Consider the following 25,425-nt stretch of genomic DNA (forward strand, 5'->3'; position numbering starts at 1 on the left):
CGCGTGGGCCTGTGTGTGTGCGCGTGGGCGTGTGTGTGCGCGTGGGCCTGTCTGTGTGTACGCGTGGGCGTGTGTGTGCGCGTGGGCCTGTGTGTGTGCGCGTGGGCCTGTGTGTGAGTGTGTGTGCACGTGGGCCTGTGTGTGAGTGTGTGTGTGCGTGGGCCTGTGTGTGAGTGTGTGTGCGCGTGGGCCTGTGTGTGTGCGCGTGGGCGTGTGTGTGTGCGTGGGCCTGTGTGTGAGTGTGTGTGCGCGTGGGCCTGTGTGTGTGCGCGTGGGCATGTGTGGGTGCGTGGGCCTGTGTGTGAGTGTGTGTGCGCGTGGGCCTGTGTGTGTGCGCGTGGGCATGTGTGTGTGCGCGTGGGCCTGTGTGTGCGTGTGTGAGTGTGTGTGCGCGTGGGCGTGTGTGTGCGTGTGGGCCTATGTGTGTGGTTTGCATGATGGTGCAACGACAAGCGTCAGCGTTTCCTCCCAGTTGCTTAGGTATTTACTGAATACCTACTATGTGCCAGCCACTGTTGTAAGTGCAGGATACCAGTTGCAGACCAACCAAAGGCCTTGTTTTGTTGTCTGGGTGGTTTCAGCTGCTCCACCCGTGGGCAGACTGCGGGTTCCGGGCTCTCACCCATGGGCAGGCCGCGGGCTCCGGGCTCTCACCTGTGGGCAGACCATGGGCTCCAGGTTCTCAGTCTGCAGGGATTTGCTTTCCTGAGACGCACTACCTCCCTCTTCAGAGTTTCAGGCAGTAGAATTGTAGGTTCAGCCTAAGGGTGCTCTCCTCAAAGCCACAGGTGGACAGCACGTGTGCACTTGTCCCCTGGCATTCTGAGAACACAGGAGAGGACACTTCAATAGCAGGTTACCTTTGGTTCTCCTCTTGGACGGGGCTGTCAGCTTCTGGAGTCCAGCCGTCAGCAGCCGGACACCATCTGGGCAGCTTTGTTCAGACCTGCACAGAGGCACTTGGTTTTTAAAGACTCTGGGGCTTGCAGAGCAGGTGTGATGGGTCCACAGCCCTCCCTGTGGAGGTCAGAGTGCAGTTCCCACTGCAGAACCCTGCACCTCGAGTCCAGCCCCTTCTTTCTCCAGAAGTACAACCAGTAGGGTTTAGAGATACCAGGTGACCCAGCCGAGGCCACCAGCTGCTTGTGGCAGCAGGATTAGAATTCAGGCGTCCTGCCCCCAAACCATTTTCTCCCATTTCTTCACATGCTTTCATCGGTCCTGCACCGACTTTGGACATGACCACCTGTCCTTTGACTTCTGTGATTGGGTTCTAGTAAGAAATGTGACTTGGGGGGGACAGCTTTCAGTGATCAAGATGTGGTCGGTCACAGGTTATCAGGTAAGCACGCGATGGGGAATACACTCCGCCGAGACCTTTGCATTTTTCAAACCATTTCACTTCTTTCTTTTTTTTCTTTTTTTTCTTTTTTTTGTGGCAGAGACAGAGAGAGTTAGAGAGAGGGACAGATAGGAACAGACAGACAGGAAGGGAGAGAGATGAAAAGCATCAATTCTTTGTTGCAACACCTTAGTTGTTCATTGATTGCTTTCTCATATGTGCCTTGACTGGGGGGCTACAGCAGACTGAGTGACCCCTTGCTCAAGCCAGTGACCTTGGGCTCAAGCTGGTAAGACTTACTTAAACCAGATGAACCCACACTCAAGCTGGTGACCTTGGGGTCTCGAACCTGGGTCCTCAGCATCCCAGTCCGACGCTCTATCCACTGCGCCACCGCCTGGTCAGGCAAACCATTTCATTTCTTAATAACGGCACACCGGGATGATCTTGGTTTTGATGGAGCAAGGAAATGATAAGGCCTCCACTTCGTGGTGGCATGTCATGGCCTCCTGCAGGGACACTGGCCTTCTAGAGACCACTTAGTTAGTGACCAGCGTGCAGAACCCATGGGAAAAAATCAGTTCAGACCCAAAGCGCAAGCTCCTTCACTGTCTGTGTTTGTACGTGTTACGCACTCGCCCTGGGTGCTTGCCCCTTGATCGTTTGTTTCAGGGCTGTTTTTCCAATAGCAGGGCTATGAGGTGTGTTTCTGTCATGGCTCCTCACCCACCGTCGCCATGGCATGAAGTCCATGGCTGAGCCAACCTGTGTGTGCTTGGGGGTCCTCAGAGCATCAACATGAAATGGGAAATGAAGGAGAACACGCCCCACTAAGCTTTCAAAGGAGCTTGTCTCCTTAATAAATCCAAGATGTGGTGCCTCGAAAAATCCTTTTTTTTTCTTTGAAGAAATTAAGTGTCCTGCCCCTGTCCTCTGGTCAGGTCATGGCTAAGCTTGAACTAGAACTCTAGAGATGGGGGGTTTGTTGTCTTGTAGCTACAAGTCCAGTGAAGGTCAGCCAGACCCGGGCCCTGCCCGCCCTGCCAGTGACTGCCCTGTGAGCCTGGGGGACCCACTCTTTCTCCCCTCGGAGCTGCATTGCCTGGGAAATGGGGTTGGGGGGAAGCCGGGAGAAGACACAGTTCTGACTCGAGCAGACAGCACCTCACAGGCGGCCACAGCTGCGTGCCGTCAGCCGTCTCCTGACTCTTACGTCCACGTCCTCTTTCATTGCCTCTGATTCTCTGGGGACACGTCACCTGCCCTTTTAGTTAGAATGAACTCGCCGTATCCTTTATCTTTCGTTCTCTGAAGAAGTCGGGATGGCCCAGTCAAACGGGGCGTGCCTGTGTGGAGATATGGAGTCCCAGGCCGGCCGTCATCCGCTCTGAGCCGTGTCTCCTGCGGGACCACGGCGGGGTGGACCACACTGATTAGAATCTGAAAGGTTCTAGAAGGAAGTCACCCAGTCAAACGGGGCGTGCCTGTGTGGCGACAAGGCACCCATTGGGAGGTGGGCTCTGAGCTGGGTCCCCTGCGGCACCACTGGGGTGCCGGGGATTAGAACCTGGGGACTTGAGATCAGCAAGTCTAGGATTCAGTGTCCTCCGTGTTTTCATAAACACTGGTTCTATTTTAGTCGGGCTTGGACTGTAGCTCTTTTGGCCCCGGGCCGCATGCACGCCTACGCCTGAGCTGACCCGCCTCTCCCCCACATGCAGCTGCCTGGCCTTCAGGCATTCACGAGTTGTTTCGGAGGTGATTCAAGTGCACCAATTTAAAACAAACGTTTTCTGCCCTGCGATCACGGGCCTGGGCCATGAGTGTTCCTGCTTCCTCTATGACCGGGGCCGCCGTCCTGGGTCAGGTGACTCTCACGGATCAGTGGTCACGGCACACGCACGGCTGTGCTCCCTCTAATTTCAGTGCCGTGCCCAGGGCCATGTGGCACACAGGAACCTGTAGCAAGGCTGCACGTGACCCCCGCATGGCTGAGGAGGCAGGTGGTGTGGGAGAAGTGGGAGCGGCCGGTCACGGAGGGCCACACCCCTGCTGGGGGTTTGTCCTTTCTCTGACTCAGGGCTGGTGCCCGCAGTTGCCTGTGAAATATTAACCAGCTATTTCCACAGCTCCAGGAAGCGGCATGGACCTTGCCAGGTGCAGATAAGGAGGAGCACGGGCCAGAGCCCTCCAGGTCCCCAGAGCACTGCTCCAAAGGGAGGGGCATGCCCTGGGCACTCTGTCTCTCACACTGGGGTCTTTTCCTCGGAGTCCCGGGCGTGTGCCTGCTGGAGGGCTCGCGCCCAGAGGCCGGAGTGTGTCTGAGCAGCCTCCAGGCGCCTGCCCGCCCTCCTGTGCCCAGCCAGTGCCTGCTCTCACCAGGGAGGCCAGTCTGGACGAGAATGCGGGCCTGGCTTGCCTGGTGCTCAAAGCATGCCAGCTTCCGGTGGCTTTCTGTGTTTATACAGAGAATTACATACGTGTATATATATAGAAAGTTTGTTGTGGTGACACTGAATAACATAATTACGCAAGTTTCAGGCGCCCAATTCTATTACACATTCCTGTATGCCATACTGTGTGTTCACCCCCAGTCAAGTCTTTTTCCCTCACCATTTACCCCTCATCCCTCTCTTCATGGGGGACTGAGGAAAGCTGGACCTTGCACCCGGGCGCAGACCCGTGGATGCGTTCAGCAGAAAGTCTGGAAGCTCATCGCAGCTGAGCATGAACGAGCTACCCGTCTTCCCTCCCAAACCCCGGTCCTCCCTGCCTGTCACCTTTTATGTCATGTTTAGGGGTGGTGGGCTCTGTTTCATCTACAGGGAGGGCAGTGGCTTCACCCTCCTGCGCACCACACCCACCAGAAGGTGGCTCTCGGGGGGGGCACTGGTTACTAGGGCCCCAGCGGGTCTGCCCTGGGTGGTAGAGGGCAGGGGTGCTCTCCCCAGGACCGGCAGGGACCACCAGCTTCCTCCTGCCCCAAGGGCTCATGCTGTTTTGCCTTTGACGTCCTCAAGAAGGAGAGAAAAACACCACCCTGGAATTGTCGCTGTTTCCGGTGCTGTCACCTTATTCAGATCACCCTGTTTCTGGGACTCTCTGTCTACATGTCATCAGTAAACGGTTGACAGGTTCCCCCTCCACACCCCACGCACAGTTCAGAGGTCACTATGGCCTTTCCGGCATGGGGAAATGTATCACCTTTCCCTAAGCTCCCACCCGCCTAGAACGCCTTGTTGGGCCACCCGCATGAGATGAAAACACCCGGTCAGCATGTGGCGCTTCCGTAGACTCTGCCGGTGGTGGATGTCCTTTAGGGAAGGACCCGGTTCCCCCTTGCAGCAGGTGTTCACTGGGCATTTTCTCGGTGGCCCCCAGGAGGGAGAGGCAGCAGCCCCCTGGGCTCAGCTGAGAGCTTCTGTAGGAATCGGACCTGTTCTGTGCTAACAGCAGGGAAGTCCAGTTGCCTTGAAAGTCTAGTAAAAAGCAAAGACTCCATCCACGTGCGTGGCAAAGCACGCAGAATTGCAGAAATGCTGCTTTCGTGCTTTTTAAAAATCCAAGGAGGCGCACATAACCCCGGGGCCACGGCCTCTGCCGCCACATGTGTGTGTCCATTCTCTTCCTTCCCAGCAGGGGCTGTCCTGGGTGCCAGGGTAGGGATGGGAACATGTCACCTGTGGGCCAGTGCCGCCATGGCTTCTCCCTGACCCAGCTCTGTGGTCCCGGGGAGACCTTGGCCCGAGCCCTTCCTCTCAGCCTCTCCCCACGGGGACGTCCCTCGTGTGTGTTTACTGTCACTGATCACATGAGTGCCTCAGAACAGGAAAAGTAAAACACCCTGAAATATCATACGCTAACATCACATGGGAGATGGATGGAGACAGCACATCCGCCGGCCCTGTGCTGACCGTCGTAAGTGGCGTGTTCATGGAGGCGGTGATCATGGGCACGGCAGGCTTCGTCAGTTGAGTGTCGTGCAGGCGATTAGGACTTTGGGGTCACAGTGAACTTCCTGGTTGTCTCCCCTGCGCCGGGGCCCCTGATGTGACACTTGAGCCCTTTCTCTAAGGAGTGGCAGAGTCCTGGGGCTGGTCTGTGGCCGGGCCGGTGGCTTCATCGGGCCCCGTGTCACCCTCTGCAACGCCAGCCGCATGGGGGAGCAGGAGCTGAGAGACCTGCAGCCTGCTGAGCTCTGTGGGGATGGGGTAGTGGCCGGCGTGGAGGGGACGGACACCCAGACCGGGCCTCCTGTGCGTTGTCACCAGCTGTCCTTGCGAGGCCTGAGGTAGAGGATGAAGGACATTTGCCTGTGTTTGTTATAAAAATGTGGGTGTCCACACACGGGGGATTTCCAAGGGTCTGATCCCTCACGAATTTTCTGAAGGTTTCTAGTGACGGGAAAGCCCCCTCTCTCTCTTCATTGTGTTAATCATTTATTAGTGCGTGTTACCCTAGACCACATAAGACACATTCATGACATCAACCACATCCAGGGGACCCCCATTTTTAGCTGAAATATGCTCCTAGACGCTTTGTGATTCTCCTAGCTCGATTCAGCTTTGGGACATGGCTTTCTCAACTGTGAAATGGGAACCACGCTACTCTGCAGGGTTATTCCTGGAGTGACCTAACAGAGGAGAAGCTAATCATCACGGTCATATCAGTCCTGCATCGCCATAGAAATGTCCGTTTTAGGAGTGCTCTCTTGAACGTGCTAGAAAAGACTATTCAGTCAATAGCATCTTAGGAAACGGAAACCAAAAGAACCATAAGTCTGTAAAAAGTTACCCAACTAGGTTCCGGAAGATGGCAGCGGAGTAGGCGGATGCACAGACGCCCAGCTCTCAACACCAAACTGGAATACAAATCAATTTAGAAAAAATCAGCATGAAAAACCAACACTGAACTGCAAGAACAGCTCTCAAAAACCAAGGAGCAAAGAGGAAGCCACAATAATCCTGGTAAGGAGTGCCTGAATCTCCTCTGCTTACAGGAACGGAAGGAGGGGGGTGAGGCTGAGAGCCCAGAGAGGATTTCACAGAGGATATAGAGCAGAAACTACTGCTCACAGCCACTTACCTGGCGACCAGGGAGCAAGGTGGGTTGAAAAGACCAGCTTATCTCCCAAGTGGAAAAGACAGGGAGAGGGACAGACTGTGAGGGGCTAAGGTATGCAAGAAACGAAATAAAAAAGCTGACTCATTCATGCTGGAGGTGGCCATAGCTGGGGGAGGGACTGAACCTTTCACAAAACAGAGCTGAAGTGCTTCCGGATCAGAGTTCTCCGGACATCTATCCAGCTCCAATCAGCACAACAAGACACAGCTGAAAACAAGAAGTGGGGAGGAGGGGCAGTAACTCAGGTCTCCATGGAGATCTGAGATACACCTCCCCCTACTGAAGCTGAGAAAAAACCCTGCCCCCAGTGAGATTAGTTGGTGGAAGAGACCTTCAGTGTCTCAGGTTACACCCACAGCATTCCTGGATACAGTTTCAAGGAAGCCCCCTGCTGAGATCAGTTAACAAGACTATCACCTGTTAAGAAAACAAACAAATCAAGACTTCAAAGCTGCCCAAATCGGAAAGTGGATTACAAATAATAGCTGATACCAACCCACAGAGACCTAAAAATAACACAACTGAAAACTGGAGGCAGACAACACCAAGCCTAGCCTCAACCAACTCTACAAATAAAAAAAAAAAAGAAGAAGATGAGAAGACAAAGGAGTGCAATCCAAATGAAACCACAAGAGACACCTTCGAGAGATGAACTGAGTGATATGGAAATAATCAAACTTCCAGATGTGGAGTTCAAAATAATGATTGTAAGGATGCTTAGGGATCTTAGAACAACAATGGAGGGACAGTTTGAAAACCTAAATAAAGAAATAGCAAGTATAAAAAAGAATCAGTTGGAGACGACAAATACAATATCAGAAATAAAGACCACAATGGAAGGAATTAAAAACAGGATAGATAGAGCAGAGGATCGAATCAGCGAGTTAGAAGACAACTGGAATGAAGGCATGAAAGCAGAGAAGAAAAGAGAAAAAAGACTCAAAAAGTCAGAGGAAACTCTTAGAGAGCTCTGTGACAACATGAAGAGAAATAACATCCGCATCATAGGGGTTCCTGAAGAAGAAGAAAAAGAACAAGGGATAGAGACTTTGTTCAATCATATCATAGCTGAAAACTTCCCTAAATTAATGCAAGAGAAACTCTCACAAATCCAAGAAGCACAGAGGACTCCATTAAAGAGAAACCCAAAGAAACCTACACCAAGACACATCATAATTAAAATACCAAAGCTAAGCGATAAAGAGAAAATATTAAAAGCTGCAAGAGAAAAAAAAGTTATCACCTACAAAGGATCCCCCATAAGGATGACATCTGACTTCTCAACAGAAACACTTGAGGCCAGAAGGGAATGGCAAGAAATATTCAAAGTAATGCAGAACAAGAACCTACAACCAAGACTACTTTATCCAGCAAGGCTATCGTTTAAAATTGAAGGAGAAATAAAAAGCTTCCCAGACAAAAAACAACTCAAGGAATTCATTACAACCAAACCAATGCTGCAGGAAATATTAAGGGGCCTGGTTTAAACAGATAAAGTGGGAAAAGAATACAGAAAAAAGAAAAGAAAAGGAATACACCTTTAAAGAAGAAAATGGCAATAAACAACTACATATCAATAATAACCTTAAATGTAAATGGATTAAATGATCCAATCAAAAGACATAGGGTAGCTGCGTGGATAAGAAAACAGGACCCATACATATGTTGTCTACAAGAGACACACCTTAGAACAAAAGACACACACAGATTGAAGGTAAAAGGATGGAAAAAAACGTTTCATGCAAACGGAAATGAAAAAAAAGCTGGGGTAGCAATACTTATATCAGACAAATTGGACTTTAAAACAAAGGATATAGTAAGAGATAAAGAAGGCCACTACATAATGATAAAGGGAGTAATCCAACAGGAAGATATAACTATTATAAATATATATGCACCTAATATAGGAGCACCCAAATATATAAAACAGACTTTGATGGATTTAAAGGGTGAGATCAACAGCAATACTATAATAGTAGGGGATTTCAATACCCCACTAACATCACTAGATAGATCCTCAAGAAAGAAAATTAACAAAGAAACAGCAGACTTACTGGAAACACTAGATCAACTCGATTTAATAGATATCTTCAGAACCTTTCACCCTAAAGCAGCAGAATATACATTCTTTTCAAGTGCTCATGGTACATTCTCTAGGATAGACCACATGTTAGGGCACAAAAGGGCTCTCAACAAATTTAAGAAGACTGAAATCATATCAAGCACTTTCTCCGATCACAACGGCATAAAACTAGAAATGAATCACAACAGAAAAGCTCAAAAATTCTCAAACACATGGAAACTAAATAGCAGGGTGTTAAATAATGAATGGATTAAGAATGAGATCAAAGAAGAAATAAAGAAATTCCTAGAAACGAATGACAATGAGCATACAATAACTCAAAATTTATGGGACACAGCGAAAGCAGTGCTGAGAGGGAAGTTCATAGCACTACAGGCACACTTTCAGAAGCTAGAAAAAGCTCAAATAAACAACTTAACCCTGCATCTAAAAGAATTAGAAAAAGAACAGCAAGTAAAGCCCAAATGTAGTAGAAGGAAGGAAATAATAAAGATCAGAGCAGAAATAAATGACATAGAGTCTAAAGAAACAATACAGAGGATCAATGAAACTAGGAGCTGGTTCTTTGAAAAGGTAAACAAGATTGATGAACCTTTAAGTAGACTCACCAAGAAAAAGAGAGAGAGGACTCAAATAAATAAAATTAGAAATGAGAGAGGAGAAATAACAACTGACACAACAGAAATACAAAATATTGTAAGAAAATACTATGAAGAACTGTATGCCAAAAAACTAGACAACCTAGATGAAATGGACAAATTCCTTGAAACATACAATCTTCCAAAAATCAATCTGGAAGAATCAGAAAACTTAAACAGACCGATTACACCAAAGGAGATCGAAACAGTTATCAAAAAACTCCCAACAAAGAAAAGTCCGGGGCCCGATGGCTTCACAACGGAATTCTACCAAATATTCAAAGAAGAACTAACTCCTATCCTTCTCAAACTATTTCAAAAAATTCAAGAGGAAGGAAGACTTCCAAACTCCTTTTATGAGGCGAGCATAATTCTGATTCCAAAACCAGGCAAAGACAACACAAAGAAAGAAAATTATAGGCCAATATCTCTGATGAATATAGATGCTAAAATCCTCAACAAAATATTAGCAAACCGGATCCAACAATATATGGAAAAAATCATACACCATGATCAAGTGGGATTTATTCTGGGGAGGCAAGGCTGGTACAATATTCGTAAATCAATCAATGTGATTCATCACATAAACAAAAAGAAGGAGAAAAACCATATGATAATTTCAATAGATGCAGAAAAAGCATTTGATAAAATCCAGCACCCATTCATGATCAAAACTCTCAGCAAAGTGGGAATACAGGGAACATACCTCAACATGATAAAAGCCATCTATGAGAAACCCACAGCCAACATCATACTCAATGGGAAAAAATTAAAAGCAATACCCTTAAGATCAGGAACAAGGCAGGGGTGCCCCCTTTCACCACTCTTATTTAACATAGTCCTGGAAGTCCTAGCCACAGCAATCAGACAAGAAGAAGAAATAAAAGGCATTCAAGTTGGAAAAGAAGAAGTAAAACTATCATTATTTGCAGATGATATGATATTGTATATAGAAAACCCTAAAGTCTCAGTCAAAAAACTACTGGACCTGATAAATAAATTCAGCAAAGTGGCAGGATATAAAATCAATACTCAGAAATCAGAAGCATTTTTATACACCAACAATGAACTGTCAGAAAGAGAAATTAAGGAAACAATCCCCTTCACAATTACAACCAAAAAAATAAAGTACCTAGGAGTAAACTTAACCAAGGAGACTAAAGACTTGTACTCGGAAAATTACAAAACATTGATAAAAGAAATCAAGGAAGATACAAACAAGTGGAAGCATATACCATGCTCATGGTTAGGAAGAATAAACATAATTAAAATGTCTATATTACCCAAAGCAATTTATAAATTCAATGCAATACCAATTAAAATACCAATGACATACTTCAAAGATATAGAACACATATTCCAAAAATTTATATGGAACCAAAAAAGGACACGAATAGCCTCAGCAATCTTAAAAAAGAAGAATAAAGTGGGAGGTATCACACTTCCTGATATCAAGTTATACTACAAGGCCATTGTACTCAAAACAGCCTGGTACTGGCATAAGAACAGGCATATAGATCAATGGAACAGAACAGAGAACCCAGAAATAAACCCACAGTTCTATGGACAACTGATATTTGACAAAGGAGGTAAGGAAATACAATGGAGTAAAGACAGCCTCTTTAACAAATGGTGTTGGGAAAATTGGACAGCTACCTGCAAAAAAATGAAACTAGATCACCAGCTTACACCACTCACAAAAATAAACTCAAAATGGATAAAAGACTTGAATGTAGGCCGTGAAACCATAAGCATCTTAGAAGAAAACATAGGCAGTAAGCTCTCTGACATCTCTCAGAGCAATATATTTGCTGATTTATCTCCACGGGGAAGTGAAATAAAAGACAGGATAAACAAATGGGACTATATCAAACTGAAAAGCTTTTGCACAGCTAAAGACAACAAGAACAGAATAAAAAGACAAACTACACAATGGGAGAACATATTTGACAATACGTCTGATAAGGGGTTAATAACCAAAATTTATAAAGAACTTGTAAAACTCAACACCAGGAAGACAAACAACCCAATCCAAAAATGGGCAAAAGAGATGAATAGACACTTCTCCAAAGAGGACATACAGATGGCCAATAAGCATATGAAAAAATGCTCAACATCACTAATCATTAGAGAAATGCAAATTAAAACCACAATGAGATATCACCTTACACCAGTCAGAATGGCGCTTATCAACAAAACAACACAGAATAAGTGCTGGCGAGGATGTGGAGAAAAGGGAACCCTCCTGCACTGCTGGTGGGAATGCAGACTGGTGCAGCCACTGTGGAAAACAGTATGGAGATTCCTCAAAAAACTGAAAATCGAACTGCCTTTTGACCCAGCTATCCCACTTTTAGGAATATACCCCAAGGACACCATAGAACGGCTCGAAAAGGAGAAATGCACCCGTATGTTTGTGGCAGCATTGTTCACAATAGCGAAGATCTGGAAACAGCCCAAGTGTCCATCAGAGGACGAGTGGATTAAAAAACTTTGGTACATATATACTATGGAATACTACTCAGCCATAAGAAATGATGACATCGGATCATTTACAATAACATGGATGGACCTTGATAACATTATACGGAGTGAAATAAGTAAATCAGAAAAAAAACTGAGATGAATCCATACATAGAAGGGACATAAAAATGAGACTCAGAGACATGAACAAGAATGTGATGGCAACAGGGGCGGGGGGGTTGGGGGAGGGGGGATGGGGTGAAGAAGGAGAGAGGGGTTAGGGGAGGGGAGGGGCACAAAGAAAACCAGATAGAAGGTGACAGAAGACAATTTAACTTTGCGGGAGGGGTATACAGCACAATCAAATGTCAAAATAATCTAGAGATATTTTCTCTCAACATATGTACCCTGATTTATCAATGTCACTGCATTAAATTTAATAAAAAAAAAATTAAAGAAAAAAAAAAAAAAAAAAAAGTTACCCAACTGTGGTTGTTTCCTAGAACAAGGGTGTAGGGACAACTAGATGGGATGTTGAGACAGGAGGCCAGATGCAGGGTGCAGGCAGATAGCGGAGTCACCCGCGCTGAGCCCATGTTCCTGTTTATCTGCACGCGCGCGTGCACGCACTCACACACACACACACAAGGAGGCAGAGGCAGGAGGTTTGGGGAGATGGGGAGGATGCCAGGGCGGCCCCAGCATGATCTCATGGCCAATGCCTGGAAACAGTTTTCCCAATACTCCCATTACCTGTGAAAATGCACTCAAAGGTTCTGCAGAAATAGCCCGTTTAGCATTTTAACACCCAAAGGCATCTCTGAAGCTAGGAGGTGGGGAGGTGGGAGGGTGACTGACTCTTCTCTCCCTGGCCTCATTCAGCATAGTCTTTTTTTTATGATTTAAAAAAATGTTTCAGTTACAGGTGACACACATTATATCCGTTTCAGCTGGACCACAGAGTGATTGGATATTTATCTGCCTGAAGAAGTGATTCCCCCGTCCTAAGTCTGGTTAGTCCCCACCTGAGCCGTACCTGGCTGTTACAATACCACCGATGCATTTCCTGTGCTGCGCTTGAACTTGCAGACCCCACGCCACTTCCCTGCCAGGGTCGTCGGCGATGGCGCGGGAGCATTGCATGGGCTCCTTGTGTGTGGTCACTTTGGGCTCGTCGAGGGTGCCTGGCATTTCTGCCCCTTTCCCTTCCCTCCACTTGGCAGTTTCAAAGTGGGCGTCCATCCACGTGGGCACCCACAGAAAGGTCTTTTATAATACAAGTGCGACAGTGGGTCACAGGACAGCTGGGAGGGGTCTTCTCCACTGCCCGTCTCCCACACTGGTGGACAGACAGGTGCCTGCCTGGTAAGTCAAAAGAGAAAGAGACCAGCCAGTGTGCCCGGGGCTCATCATCACCCCAACACTCACCAGCTCCTACCTGGGTTTTTATCTCACCAGTCCAGAGAGGGGAGGCTTTGTTATATGTCCAGAAAATGGAGGGCTCAGGCAGGTGAGTTACTTGCCCTAGGTCACCGGCAAGAACTTGGGTGGAGACCCAGGTCTCCACTGCCCTGTGAGCAGTTGAGAGAGAAGTCGCTGGTGAGAGTGCCCCATGGCCCTTGTCACCAGAGGCCCCCAGCGTTGGCAGAGGCTGTGCCGTTCAGGGGCACGCACGATGTGCTCGCGGGGTCCTATCTGTGCCCGTGTCTCAGGCTCTTCACCCAGTAAACAGGTGGCAATCTCCGAGCAGTGCAGGCATACTAGGAATGAAGCCGAAACGTTCGACTGGACGGCTCTCCAGCCCCATCTCGACCACGTTCCCTGCGTGTGCTGCGTGTCAGCCCGCCTGCTCCCGCAGAGAGTGGCCGCTTGAGTCAACAGGGACGTTTTCACTACTCTGGGGGCTGCTGGGAACTCTCATCTCCAATGCAATGTCAGCGTGAGGAGAGTGTCCCGATGTCACCTGAAGGTCCTTCGCACAACCCCACACGTTCATTTTTCATCGGTTCCCCAGAAGCTCCCAATTACCTGGAGACGTCCGGGGACGTTTCAGGGTCAGCCTGGCTTCCTCTGCAGTTTCACATGTTCACCAAAGTTTTCCCCCACTCTCTCTCCATTTGATGAATTGCAACAATGCAACCAGATGAGGATGATCCCCCGATCTTGCGGCCTCGTCTGGTTTGCAGATGGTTTTCTTCACAGATGACAGGGCCCAGCTACTTCAGCCCAGTTCTCCCTCCGTCCTGGCCAGGAGGGCGACCTTCTGTGACCCACCCTGGCGGCCTGCTCCCACGCACATGCACACGCTGTCCTCGCTCTGCAGGACTGCCCGAGGCACATCCAGTCCCTGCTGCGGACGCTCAGAGCCTGCCTGCCCCCTGACGAGGACCCGCCCCACAGAAGCCTGTTCCGGACGCTGGTGACTTGGATCTGTTCCATTCTTGTCCAGTAGTCAAGATTCTTAAGCGCAAGGAGGTTTGAGTTGAGCACCCTGGAAAAATGCCGACCACCCAGAGCCGTGGAAGCGTCTGTGCTTAACTATGTTTCTTGTGTTTACTGTAGAAGAGACTAATTCTTCTTTCTTAAACAGGGAGGCAGACCCCATCTGGGGCACTGTCATTCAAACCCTGCATAGAATTAAAGTGGGGCAAGGCCCTGGCCAGTTTGCTCAGCAGTAGAGCGTCGGTCTCACATGTGGAAGTCCCAGGTTCGATTCCTGGCCAGGGCACATAGGAGAAGTGCCCATCTGCTTCTCCACCCTTCCCCCTCTCCTTTCTCTCTGTCTGTCTCTTCCCCTCCTGCAGCCAAGGCTCCATTGGAGCAAAGTTGGCCCAGGCACTGAGGATGGCTCCATGGCCTCCGCCTCAGATGCTAGAATGGTTCCTGCTGCAATAGCGCAATGCCCCAGATGGGCAGAGCATCACCCTTGGTGGGCATGCTAGGTGGATCCCAGTCGGGTGCATGTGGGAGTCTGTCTGTCTGCCTCCCTCCTGACTTCTCACTTCGGAAAAATACAAAAAAAGTGGGGGCCGGATTTCTGGCTGACAGCCCCTGTCCACCCATTGGACCCACGGGGACAAGAAGGCGTTCTGCCGTCCCCTTTTCATCCCCATTCCTAGCAGGGAAAGCACTGTAGGGACCCCGAACCTCCGTCTCCCCAGTGCGATGGGCCCATCCAGGTGTTTCTGCCCAATTTAAATAAAGAAGGTAGATGATAGACTTCCGTTTCACACCGCAATTATTGGGAGAGCTATATATACCTTCATTTTTAAAAACCCATACTTGAAAACTTATCTTGTTTTCACCCTCCTCATTGAAACATGAGAAATTCCCATGATGCTTCAAAGCAACTGAGTTCGCCGCCACGAGAGACACGCCTTTGATTTGCCGGGCATGTTACTGCGGCTTTCGTCCACGTTGTTCGAAGGACAGCCCTTGCAAACTCTTCTGCGTGGAGCCCTCCCTGGAAATGTCTCCTGCCCGGTGTTCATCTCCGGATGTTAAGGGGGTGGTGGCTCTTGGCTCTCCATGTGGGACAGCTCCGACCCGCACACTCAGAGGTGACGCAGTGAGATGTCCTTCTTTCTCTCCCATCCTGAGGACCCCAACCGCGTGTCCAGCGAGGTCTGGGGGCACTCACCTCCTTCATTAGGTACTGGAGAGGTGCCCAGTGCGGTGGGCGACTTTGGGAAAATTCAGGTTATGGGACACCTCCCTCTTTTCTGAAGGGTGCCTTTCGGGGAACACCACACCCCTTTCATTTGAGCCCATGTACTATTTTAGACATGCCCCTCCCCATTTTTAGAGAATGACTCATTTTTGTAACCTTTGGAGAGAAGTTGTCCGTGTTCAGCAGGAAGTTGGCACTCACGTGCCCGTTCAGAAGGGTGCCTCTTGGAAAATTTCAGTTCCTGACTGTCCTTAAAGCCCAGTTTCTGGGGCCAGGTGGTCAGATCTGAGCGAAGGATGCCATGGACCTCAGGGTCAGTGCCGGTGCCGGGCTGCAGGGGATCGGCAATGTGCTTGGAATGGGTTTTGGCTAAATTCTTTAGTTTTGTGGCTTTTGGGGGCAAAAAAAAAATTGTGTATTTGCTGCTAAAGTTTGGCTTAGAAAATACGAATGAGAAACATACTTTTTTTTTTCTTAATTCAACTTTATCTTCCTTGGAAATTCTGCAGATTCTTGGCATACTTGTCTGATAAGCCGCCCTTGGTCGTCTTGCGGTCTCGGCGCTCACACGGTTCCCTGGGCCATGGGCACAGACTTATTGTTGCCTTTCACCAGCAGGAACCTTTCTGCATCTCAGCTGGTCTCACGGCGTGGCCCCTGCATGGGAGTGATAATGCTGACCGCACGTCGGTGTTTGTGTGGACACCACCCCCGGGCTTACTTGCGATGGGCTGATTTTTTTTTTTTTTTTACAGACGAGGAAAAGCGCTGATGGACTTGGCACTTTAAGTCAGCATGGAATTACGTTGTTACAACTCCAGACAAAGGGGAGAGTGTCAGGAAACTGAGGAAATACACTGCAGTGTGTTTGTTACTGAATAGAACTGGCCTGGGCAGCTCCCCGATAGCCCAGCCATTTTTGTGGGACCGCTAATAAGACGCTTGCCGTGTCTCGAGTTGATTAGGGGGCTGGTTTTCTCTTCTGGGGAAAGGGATGGCCGTCCTGGTTGAAGCAGCGCAGATGCTCTGGCTTTGCCCGGTTTAGACTGACCCTTTCTCTTCTTCTTTCAGTGTCTGCTGCGTCACTGGCTCAGCATGGGGAACCACGCCGGGAAGCGAGAGGTCAGTGCAGGGAAGGGCCACAAGGTAAGAAGCACACGGCTCAGACACCCTGAGAGCACACGTTATAGTAATTAAACCCAACCTCTGGGCGGGCACCATGGCTCCCGGGCTTTCTGCCAAAGCCGGAAGATGGCTGCGTTTCAACCCCTATGGACATCCCAGGCAGCGTTCGGCCTGGACTCCAGACCGGCAGGGTCTCGGCTGCCCGGGGCTGGTGCCTCCACAGCCCTTGCTTCACTATCACTGTGGAAAGTTTGCAAAATACAGATATGCTGGAAAAGTGTGAGCAGACGCCACTCGAATCCGCCCCTGGCCAGATTCCACCTGCTCTGTGTTGCTGGCTTCGCGCTCACCGCCAATTTCCCGGGCGACAGCTTCCTCTGCCTGGCTCTGCGCTTGGCTTCCCCGGCTTGTCTGGGCACAGTGCTTCCCAACCCTTTGCCCGCCGAGCCCCTCAGGACAGGGGACTCTGGGCACCACCACCAGGCTCCTGGTGGCCGGGTCTGTCCCGGCCCTCCCCACCCTGAGTGGTCAGGTCAGGTGGTGAGCACAGAGTCCTGACACCCTAGCAAATCTGGAATCACCCTTGTTTGTTTGCAGTTGGGGGAAGGGCGTCACCTGATGGACTTGGCGCTTTAAGTCAGCATGGAATTACGTTGTCACAACCCCAGACAAAGGGGAGAGTGTCAGGAAACTGAGGGTGGCCCTGTCCCTCTCCCCCTTCCTTTTTCCCCTCCCCCTCCCCTGCAGAGAGACACTCCTAGTGCCACTGCTCCGAGCTGGATGGCGTGGTCGCCTCCAGACCCCTTGGCCGTGGTGATTTTATTTGCCTGTAGTGGACTCTGCAGCACGGTCCCCCTCTGGTCAGCACTTGCACTCGAGGGCTGGGGGCGCAGTGTGGGGGTGATTTTCTCCAGCTCGCTTTCAAGTCACCTTCCAAAGCCAGGGAGCGATGACCAGCTGTTCCTGCTCACATTCAATTTTCTGTAAGGCTGCAAGCTTGCTCCCTGGTTCCTCACCGCAGGATTCCAGGCCCTGGGGCACCTGGAAGGGATGTACATCTTTTTTTTTTTTAATTTTTATTGATTGATTTAGCGATAGAGAGGAAGGGAAACAGGAACAGCAAGCTGTTCCGACCTGGACCCCGACGGGATATCGAAGTGGCCACCTCTGGGCTGAGGGCGATGCTCTACGTTACCCACTGAGCTCTCTGGCCCCGGGTGGGCAGGGATTTGCTTCTTGATGGTGTGTCCTCATGGATTTGGAACCTCCCTCCGCCCTCTCCTCAGGGAAAGGGGAGGACCCACTTCGTGCCTAGCATACACGGTTCTAGTGAGTACAGAGTGGGGATGACTCAGCATTTCCTAAAGGACTGTGCCACTGCGAGTCTCACTGTGAGGATTAGCAGGGACACGGGACACAGAGCCTTGAGCTGTTCCTCACTAGGAAGGAAGACTGGGAGGAGGGGACAGTTGCCTGAGCCTGGTGGGCAGAGTCTCAGTGGCAGCCTGAGTGGACAACATTTCTTCTGAAGAGCCTCATCAGGGTGGACCCTGGGGGGGGGACTTCCAGTCACAAGGGCTGACCTGCCTCCAGGTTCTCCGACTGTCCTCTGGCGCTGTGACTTGTCTGATCCCAGCAAACCCAGGCTGCGGAGCCGGAAGAGCGCCTGCCCTTGTCCTGCGGTTCTGAAATCGGATTTTTAACTTCCTGAGGATTTAAAAACAAATACAAGATTGGGAATCTAAAAACAATGGTTCCTGTGGGGAGTTGTTCCATGTGAGAGCTCTTTCATTGATTTTTTTTTTCCAAGTTGGTAAGAAAACAGCTGCTGGCTCTCTGGGGTGGGGTGGGGGCTGCTGTGTGACTGAGGGTGGTCTGACCGATCATTTAAACTTGAATGAGAGAGAGAGAAATGACATGCGGTCCTGCCCTACTGTTCACCATCCTGTGTGGGATTCCGGGAGGTCATCCTTCAGTGGGCATTGCCCAGTGGGCATCAGCGGAAGGTCTGGAACATCTGAATTCTCCCCTTTAAAAAATTTATTGAATTTATTGGGGTGACATTGGTTAATAAAATTGTACAGGTTTCAGGCACACAATTTGTGTGTGTGTGTGTGTGTGTGTGTGTGTGTGTGTGTGTGTGTGTGACAGAGACAGAGAGAGGGACAGACAGACAGGAAGGGAGAGAGATGAGAAGCATCAATTCTTCGTTGCAACTCCTTAGTTGTTCATTGATTGCTTTCTCATATGTACCTTGACCGGGGCGCTGCAGCAGCCCGAGTGACCCCCTGATCGAGCCAGAGACCTTGTGCTCAAGCTGGTGAGCCTTGCTCAAACCAGATGAGCCCACGCTCAAGTCGGCAACCTCAGGGATTTGAACCTGGGTCCTCTGTGTCCCAGTTCGACACTCTATCCGCTGCGCCACCGCCTGGTCAGGCTCGGGTGCACAGTTCTATAACACACCATCTATATTATATATTATAGAGTGTATAGTGTATATTAGTGTGTGTTCACCACCCCGAGTCAGGTCTCCGTCCCTCACCATCGATTCTGTCTCTGATCTGCAGCACCATCGCCCTCAGTCCTGCAATCAACACACTGTTGTCTGTGTCTATAAGTTATTTTTTCTTTGCTTAAATCCCTTCACCTTTTCTCACCCAGCCCCCCCCCCCCCCAAACTCAGTCTGGTCTCCATATCTATGAGTCTGTGTCTATTTTGTTTGTTAGTTTATTTTGTTCGGTTCAATTCCACCTCTGCCTGAGCTCATATGGTCCTTGTCTTTCTCTCGCTGAACTCAGTCCACCAGGAAGGAATGTGACCGAGGACGGTCATGACGTCTCCTAACTTCTCTCCCCACGGGAACAGGGGGAGGCTTTCTCTCCTACCTGAAGCCCCTCCTCCTAAAACCACTGTCACCATCCTGATGCACCATTCTGCATCACAGGGAGCAGAATCACTTCCTCTCGTCCCCACAGATGCCAAGCTGGAGGCCCCGAATTCACCCCCTAAAGTTTACCTTTCGGGGTTGATTGTGGTGTGTTGACCATTGTTAGAACCCCGTCCATATAATTCCCATTTTCTTCAGCAAGTCCCATAAACAGCGTCTTTTGAGAACTCAGGTCATTCTTAGGTCAATCCTATAATATGTATTTAAGAGCTTAAGAAACTGAAATGGAGAAGGCTTTTTCCCTACAGACACGTGCCAGCCTTGTCTGATGCTCAGACACACGGAAGCATCTAGACCAGTGGTCCCCAACCCCCGGGCTGCAGACCGGTACCGGTCTGTGGGCCATTTGATACTGGTCCGCAGAGAAAGAATAAATAACTTACATTATTTCTGTTTTATTTATATTTATGTCTGAACGATGTTTTATTTTTTTAAAATGACCAGATTCCCTCTGTTACATCCGTCTAAGACTCACTCTTGATGCTTGTCTCGGTCACATGACACATTTATCCGTCCCACCCTAAAGGCCGGTCTGTGAAAATATTTTCTGACATTAAACCGGTCCGTGGCCCAAAAAAGGTTGGGGGCCACTGCTCTAGACAATGCAGTTAAGTTCTTAGACGGCGAGGGGCGGACCGACTTCTCCCTGTGCCTTATCTATAAGAGTCTTGGGGTTCACTCCTCCTATTCTCTCTCTCCCCCCTTTCTGCCTGCATCTCTACAGTATAGCTTCATGTTTAGCTCTCTCCCTCTCCCATCTCCTTCTCTCTCTCATCTCCATCTCTCTCTCTGTCTTACACACACCCCTAAGGAACTGCTCTTGACCTCGGCTGCAGAACAGGAGACACTCTCAGTGGCCACCGGGCCGTGAACAGCTGCCGTATTCTGACTGTGCCCCAGGAAAGAACCCGCTGAAGGGCGGCCATCAGCAGGCTCTGCTACAGAGGGAACACCCTGCGTCTAGGACGTCCGATGCCGTTGTCTTTGGGACCCAGGGCCCTTACTGGGTTCTCCGTGCCCCTGGGGACAGCCACGTGCCCACTGGGTCTGTGAGTGACCCTGAGCTCAGGACGCGGAATTCCCTGCCGATGTCAGGGTCACCTTCCGGAACCAGCAGTCACAGCAGAGCCTCCCTCTGTATGTGGAGACAGCGAGGCTGTCCCATTGGGAAGGAAGTCGGACAGCAGGCTCATCCCTGTTCTGTGGAAAGCAAGATCCCTGCTCGAGTCTCCTCTTTAGGGAAGAAGTAGGAATTCTGTTTCACCTGATAAGCTCAGGACATTTGTACCTTTGTCAGTCTGGGCAGCAGACCTCACACACACAGATGTACTTATTAAAGACACAGGGTATATAATTAGCAAACAAAACCATCCCTACAAAGTCTTAATAAAAATAGCACTGCTGTGGCCAGTTGGTGCCCCAGGCAACAGTGAGGCAGCAGGCAGGCCCCTCCCAGCCAGGGCTCCCTCCTCCCTGTCCCGGGGCACAGCCTCCCTCTAATCGTAGAGCCTGCTACTTGGCCCCATGGGCCCCTAAGCAGGACCCCCCCCCCCGACTCACTCCCGGTTCCCTAACATTCAGGGACAGCCAAGCTGAAGTCTCAGGATGTCGGGGCTCCGGCTGAGATTGCGGAGTGGAAACAAGCTTTAGCCTGATTCGGGTCCCAGAGCAAACCCGAGTATGTTTCTCTTCTGCAGAAGAAGGGCGTGATCTGCACGCCCCGGGGACCACGCCATCTGCAAGACAAGTTTGTCCCTAGGTATAGAGCGAGGAAACCAAAAGGCGGGTGCCATGAAGCTTTCTGCAAAGTTCCTCTCTCTCACATCTTAACCTGAAGACGTTGGTATGCACACGTGACAGCCTGTTTTGACGGAAGATGATTTCATTCTCACCTGAAGGGTGGGAATGTCAGAAGATGGATACGAGTGAAATAAATCATGATGGTATATGGCATTCACTCTGCTAGCTGGGGGCGGGGACCCTGTTCCCTGCTTTGCACTCATTGAACAGTCAGATAGCCTCCGGGTGGTGACTCTCTGCCCCTTTTCAGGGTGTGGGGGAGGAGCTCGGCAGAGCTGGGGTGAAGCTTCAGGAAAATGGTGAAGGTCTGCTCTATCTTTGTGTCTGTCCTTTGTGCAAAGATGCATCTCTCTCCAGAGATAGACTGTGGCCCATCCGTCACATCTGCCTTAGAGGAAGCAATTCCATAAACAGGTGCAGGCAGGGGACAGGTGTCTACTCTATAAAACTAGAGGCAGTGAGTATACCTTCCAGCTCAGATCAGAGTTCCCCGCAGCCTTGGTCTGTCTTCGATAATGGACGAGATCCTTTGGAACCGAATGAAGCCCGTATGCCAATTAGCTGTAAGTGCATTTGAGTCGAACTCGGAAGTCACAGATCTGTCTCTTCCCCCTCTCTGTCTCTGTCTGTCCCCCTCTCTGTCCCCGCACCACAGCACCCTTTCTGGTGTGACCGTCCTTCTCCTGCTGAACCCGCTGTGAGTCAGAGCACTAGCTCCTAGGAGTAAACTGCACGATGGTTTGCCTTCCCGAAATAGAGTTTGCTGTACCCACTGTAACAACGGGCCCAATGGAGCCGCTTTACGAGGATGACTCCAGTTAACACGTCTTTTGCTGCCACGCCTAAAAGTCGTGGTATAAATAAATCCCCACGCTCATGAGTTTGCGCTCCCTCTCTGAAGAACACGACAGTCTTAGTTACACAGCTGAATGTCCTTGGCCAAGGCTGCGGCTTTCACCCCACACTGTTACAAGGCCACTTCCTAACCTGGGAGACTGGCCTCATGAGCCACCCACCAGGTGCACAGAGTTCCAACTCCCTGTCAGGAATGCTGTGACCTTCCGCGTTTAACTATCTGCAATCTAAGTGTTTTGTTTTATTTTTTTCTTTCAAAAAGAAAAAGAAAAAACATCGTGATTGAGATATAAGTCACATACCATGCAATCCACTTCCTTGAAAGGGAACATTCGGTGGGTGTTTCTGTAGATTGGGAGCTATGTGAGATTATCACACCCGTCCACTTTAGGACATTGTCATCACTTGAGAAAGAAACATGCACCCTTCCGCTGTCACCCCCCAGGCTCTGTGTCCCCAGCCTTCGGCACCCACTCCTCTGCATTCAGTCCCCCGATACCCTTGTTCGAGACACTGCGGGTGAGTGTGATCATGTATCATGCGGTCTTTTGAGTCTGGGTTCTCTTACACGGCTGCTTTCAGTGTTCACCCATGTTGTAACAGGTCGGGGCTCCATCCCTCTTCACTGCTGAGTAATATTTCACTCTAAGAGAGGACCACACTTCCTTTTCCCATTTGGTCATTCATCGGTGGACATTCGCATTGCTTGCACCTGTTGGTATGACGCATGATGCAGCCACTCACATCCGTGTAGCTCAGCGGTTCTCAACCTGTGGGTCGCGACCCTGGCGGGGGTCAAACGACCAAAACACAGGGGTCGCCTAAAGCCATCAGAAAATGATCCCTGTGGCCCTGGCCGGTTGGCTCAGCGGTAGAGCGTCGGCCTAGCGTGCGGAGGACCCGGGTTCGATTCCGGCCAGGGCACACAGGAGAAGCGCCCATTTGCTTCTCCACCCCTCCGCCGCGCCTTCCTCTCTGTCTCTCTCTTCCCCTCCCGCAGCCAAGGCTCCATTGGAGCAAAAGATGGCCCGGGCGCTGGGGATGGCTCTGTGGCCTCTGCCCCAGGCGCTAGAGTGGCTCTGGTCGCAACATGGCGACGCCCAGGATGGGCAGAACATCGCCCCCTGGTGGGCAGAGCATCGCCCCTGGTGGGCAGAGCGTTGCCCCATGGTGGGCGTGCCGGGTGGATCCCGGTCGGGCGCATGCGGGAGTCTGTCTGACTATCTCTCCCTGTTTCCAGCTTCAGAAATATGCAAAAAAAAAAAAAAAAAAAAAAAAAAAAAAAAAGAAAATGATCCCTGTGTTTTGCTCGTTTGACCCCCGCCGGGGTCGCAACCCACAGGTTGAGAACCGCTGGTGTAGCTGCTTTGTGTGGGCACATGTTTTCATTTCTCTTGGATAGACATCTGGGAGTGGATGTAATGAGCTACACAATAACTCCACCACTAACTCTCTGAGAGACCCACCCCACTGGTTCCCACCGTGCCCTCCCCACTGTGCTAGCCGTGTGTGAGTACTTCGACCTCTGGTGCCTCCTCGCTGACCACCATGGTGCTTGTCTCCACCCTGGTGGTTTGACGAGGTATCTCATCGTGGTTTTGATTTGTTTTGTTTGTTTGTTTTTACTGGGTAAGGACATTGAGCATCTTTTATGTGCTTCTTGGCCATTTGTATATCTTCTTTGGAGAAGGGTCGATTCAGATTCTTTGCCCATTTCTTTTAATTGGGTGGATTGTTTTGTTGTTGTTGTTGTGTATAGGAGCCTTTACACACCTGGACCCTGGACCTTTATCAGGTACACAATTTGCAAATATTCTCTCCCATCTTCTGAGTCATTTTACCTTCTTAGTGGTGCCCGTTGCAGCACAAGAGTTTTTAGTTCCGATGGACTCCAGTCTCCCCATGACTTCTTTTGTTGGGTGTGCTTCAAGCCCCTGAGGCTTGTTTGTATCTAAGAAACCATTGCGTTGGCAGCGCTGGTCTTAATGACTGAATTCTGTCTGATTCTCACCCTCCAACAGTCTCTAATCCTCATCCTGTGGCCCCTGCCTTCAAATTGTTCTTTCAGGAAGTCAAGTTTTGATGACTTACAGATGTACCTTTATGAATCACGGATTCCAGTGAGGACACAAATAAGAGGGTTTGTAGGTTTTGCTACCTCTCTGAGTCTTCTTTCCATCGGGACCCATGGCTCTGAACCAGGCAGGGGTGGAACATTTGCCACTGCCCAGCTGTCACAGCAGCAGGGCACCCCCCGACTCCCGCAGGTGGGGCCACAGATGCTGCTAAACGTTCTCCATGCACAGAACAGCCTACCCTACACCCAGGACTTCCTTGCCTGGAACGTCACAAATGCCAGCGTTGAGAAGCCCTGGCTGAGACGTCTGTCCTGCTCTGCTGGGGGACGTGATCCTGGTTTTCGCGTTTCTTCGTAGCCTCCGCTTGGATCCCAAAAGCTCTTAGTGTCTTGCTAGTATCTTTTGTGACTTATCCAAATCCACCTGAGAGCAAGAATAAGAATTGTCCTGTTTTTTACAGAGACAAACCCAAATGCTGACTAATAAGCTAGACATTGTAAGAACTGCTTTTATTCCACCACACACACACATAGTGCTAGGACTAAGGTTTGACCCCAAACAGAGGCCACACTAAAGGGGGTGACCCTGACTCCTGTATCCCAGGCAAGGGCCCCCAACTCACTGGGTCTCCCGCTTGGGTCCCCTGACACCCCGTAAGCAGCCGGATTTGTGTTTAGCTATGTCCATTGATTTGAGCTCGTCAGATGGCCTCCGAGCCTGCTAGGGGCAAGTCCTCCCCGAGACCAGAGCAGACGCTCACCCAGCCCTGGTGGACACCTCGCGGCCTGCTTGGGGGATCTGAGCGCCTCTTTGTAGGTAACACTCATCCTCCTGGCCGTGACAAGAGGAGGCATCATCGGCAAGGTGCTGTTTCTTTACGAAATGCAAGACACATCCACCCCTATGGGTACAGAGAACCTCAAAGCCCTTCCAACACTGAGGCCGCCACAGTCCCTCCCACGCCTTCCTGCTCCAGGTGGCCATGTGGGACCCGTGAAGAGGAGAAACACTGCTGAAAGCTGGGCAGGTGCCAAAGACCCAGCCCCTTTGAGTCGCAGGGTGGGGTGCACCCAGGCCGCCCTGCGCCCCTGGGTAATGACCAGAGAGGGCACCAGATGCGCGGCGAGCTGTGAATACACACGGCACTCCAGGGCTCAGCCATGGAGGAGAGGACGCATCGGCCAGACGGACGTTTGAATCACACAGGAATGAAAAGCGCCAAGTAAAACGAGGAGTCGCTGGGATGCGGCCAATGGCTTATTTATGATGTACATTTGTGCCGACGCTCTTGGCTAATAG

At 50.2% G+C, this 25,425-nt stretch overlaps 1 protein-coding gene across 6 annotated transcripts in view; it reads left to right on the top strand.

Annotated features, from left to right (window-relative positions):
- MBP (myelin basic protein) overlaps positions 1 to 25,425 on the top strand; it is an 81,648-nt gene that overhangs the window by 10,851 nt on the left and 45,372 nt on the right. For 4 of the 6 annotated variants that reach the window (XM_066353095.1, XM_066353097.1, XM_066353098.1 and 1 more), the window contains exon 2: positions 16,392 to 16,466. In XM_066353095.1, the coding sequence (XP_066209192.1) occupies positions 16,392 to 16,466 (75 nt within the window). The remainder of the gene's footprint in view (positions 1 to 16,391; positions 16,467 to 25,425) is intronic. The other 2 variants (XM_066353096.1, XM_066353101.1) reach the window with 1 other exon arrangement.

Source organism: Saccopteryx leptura, chromosome 11, assembly GCF_036850995.1.
Source record: "Saccopteryx leptura isolate mSacLep1 chromosome 11, mSacLep1_pri_phased_curated, whole genome shotgun sequence".
In the NCBI taxonomy this organism is placed as follows: domain Eukaryota; kingdom Metazoa; phylum Chordata; class Mammalia; order Chiroptera; family Emballonuridae; genus Saccopteryx; species Saccopteryx leptura.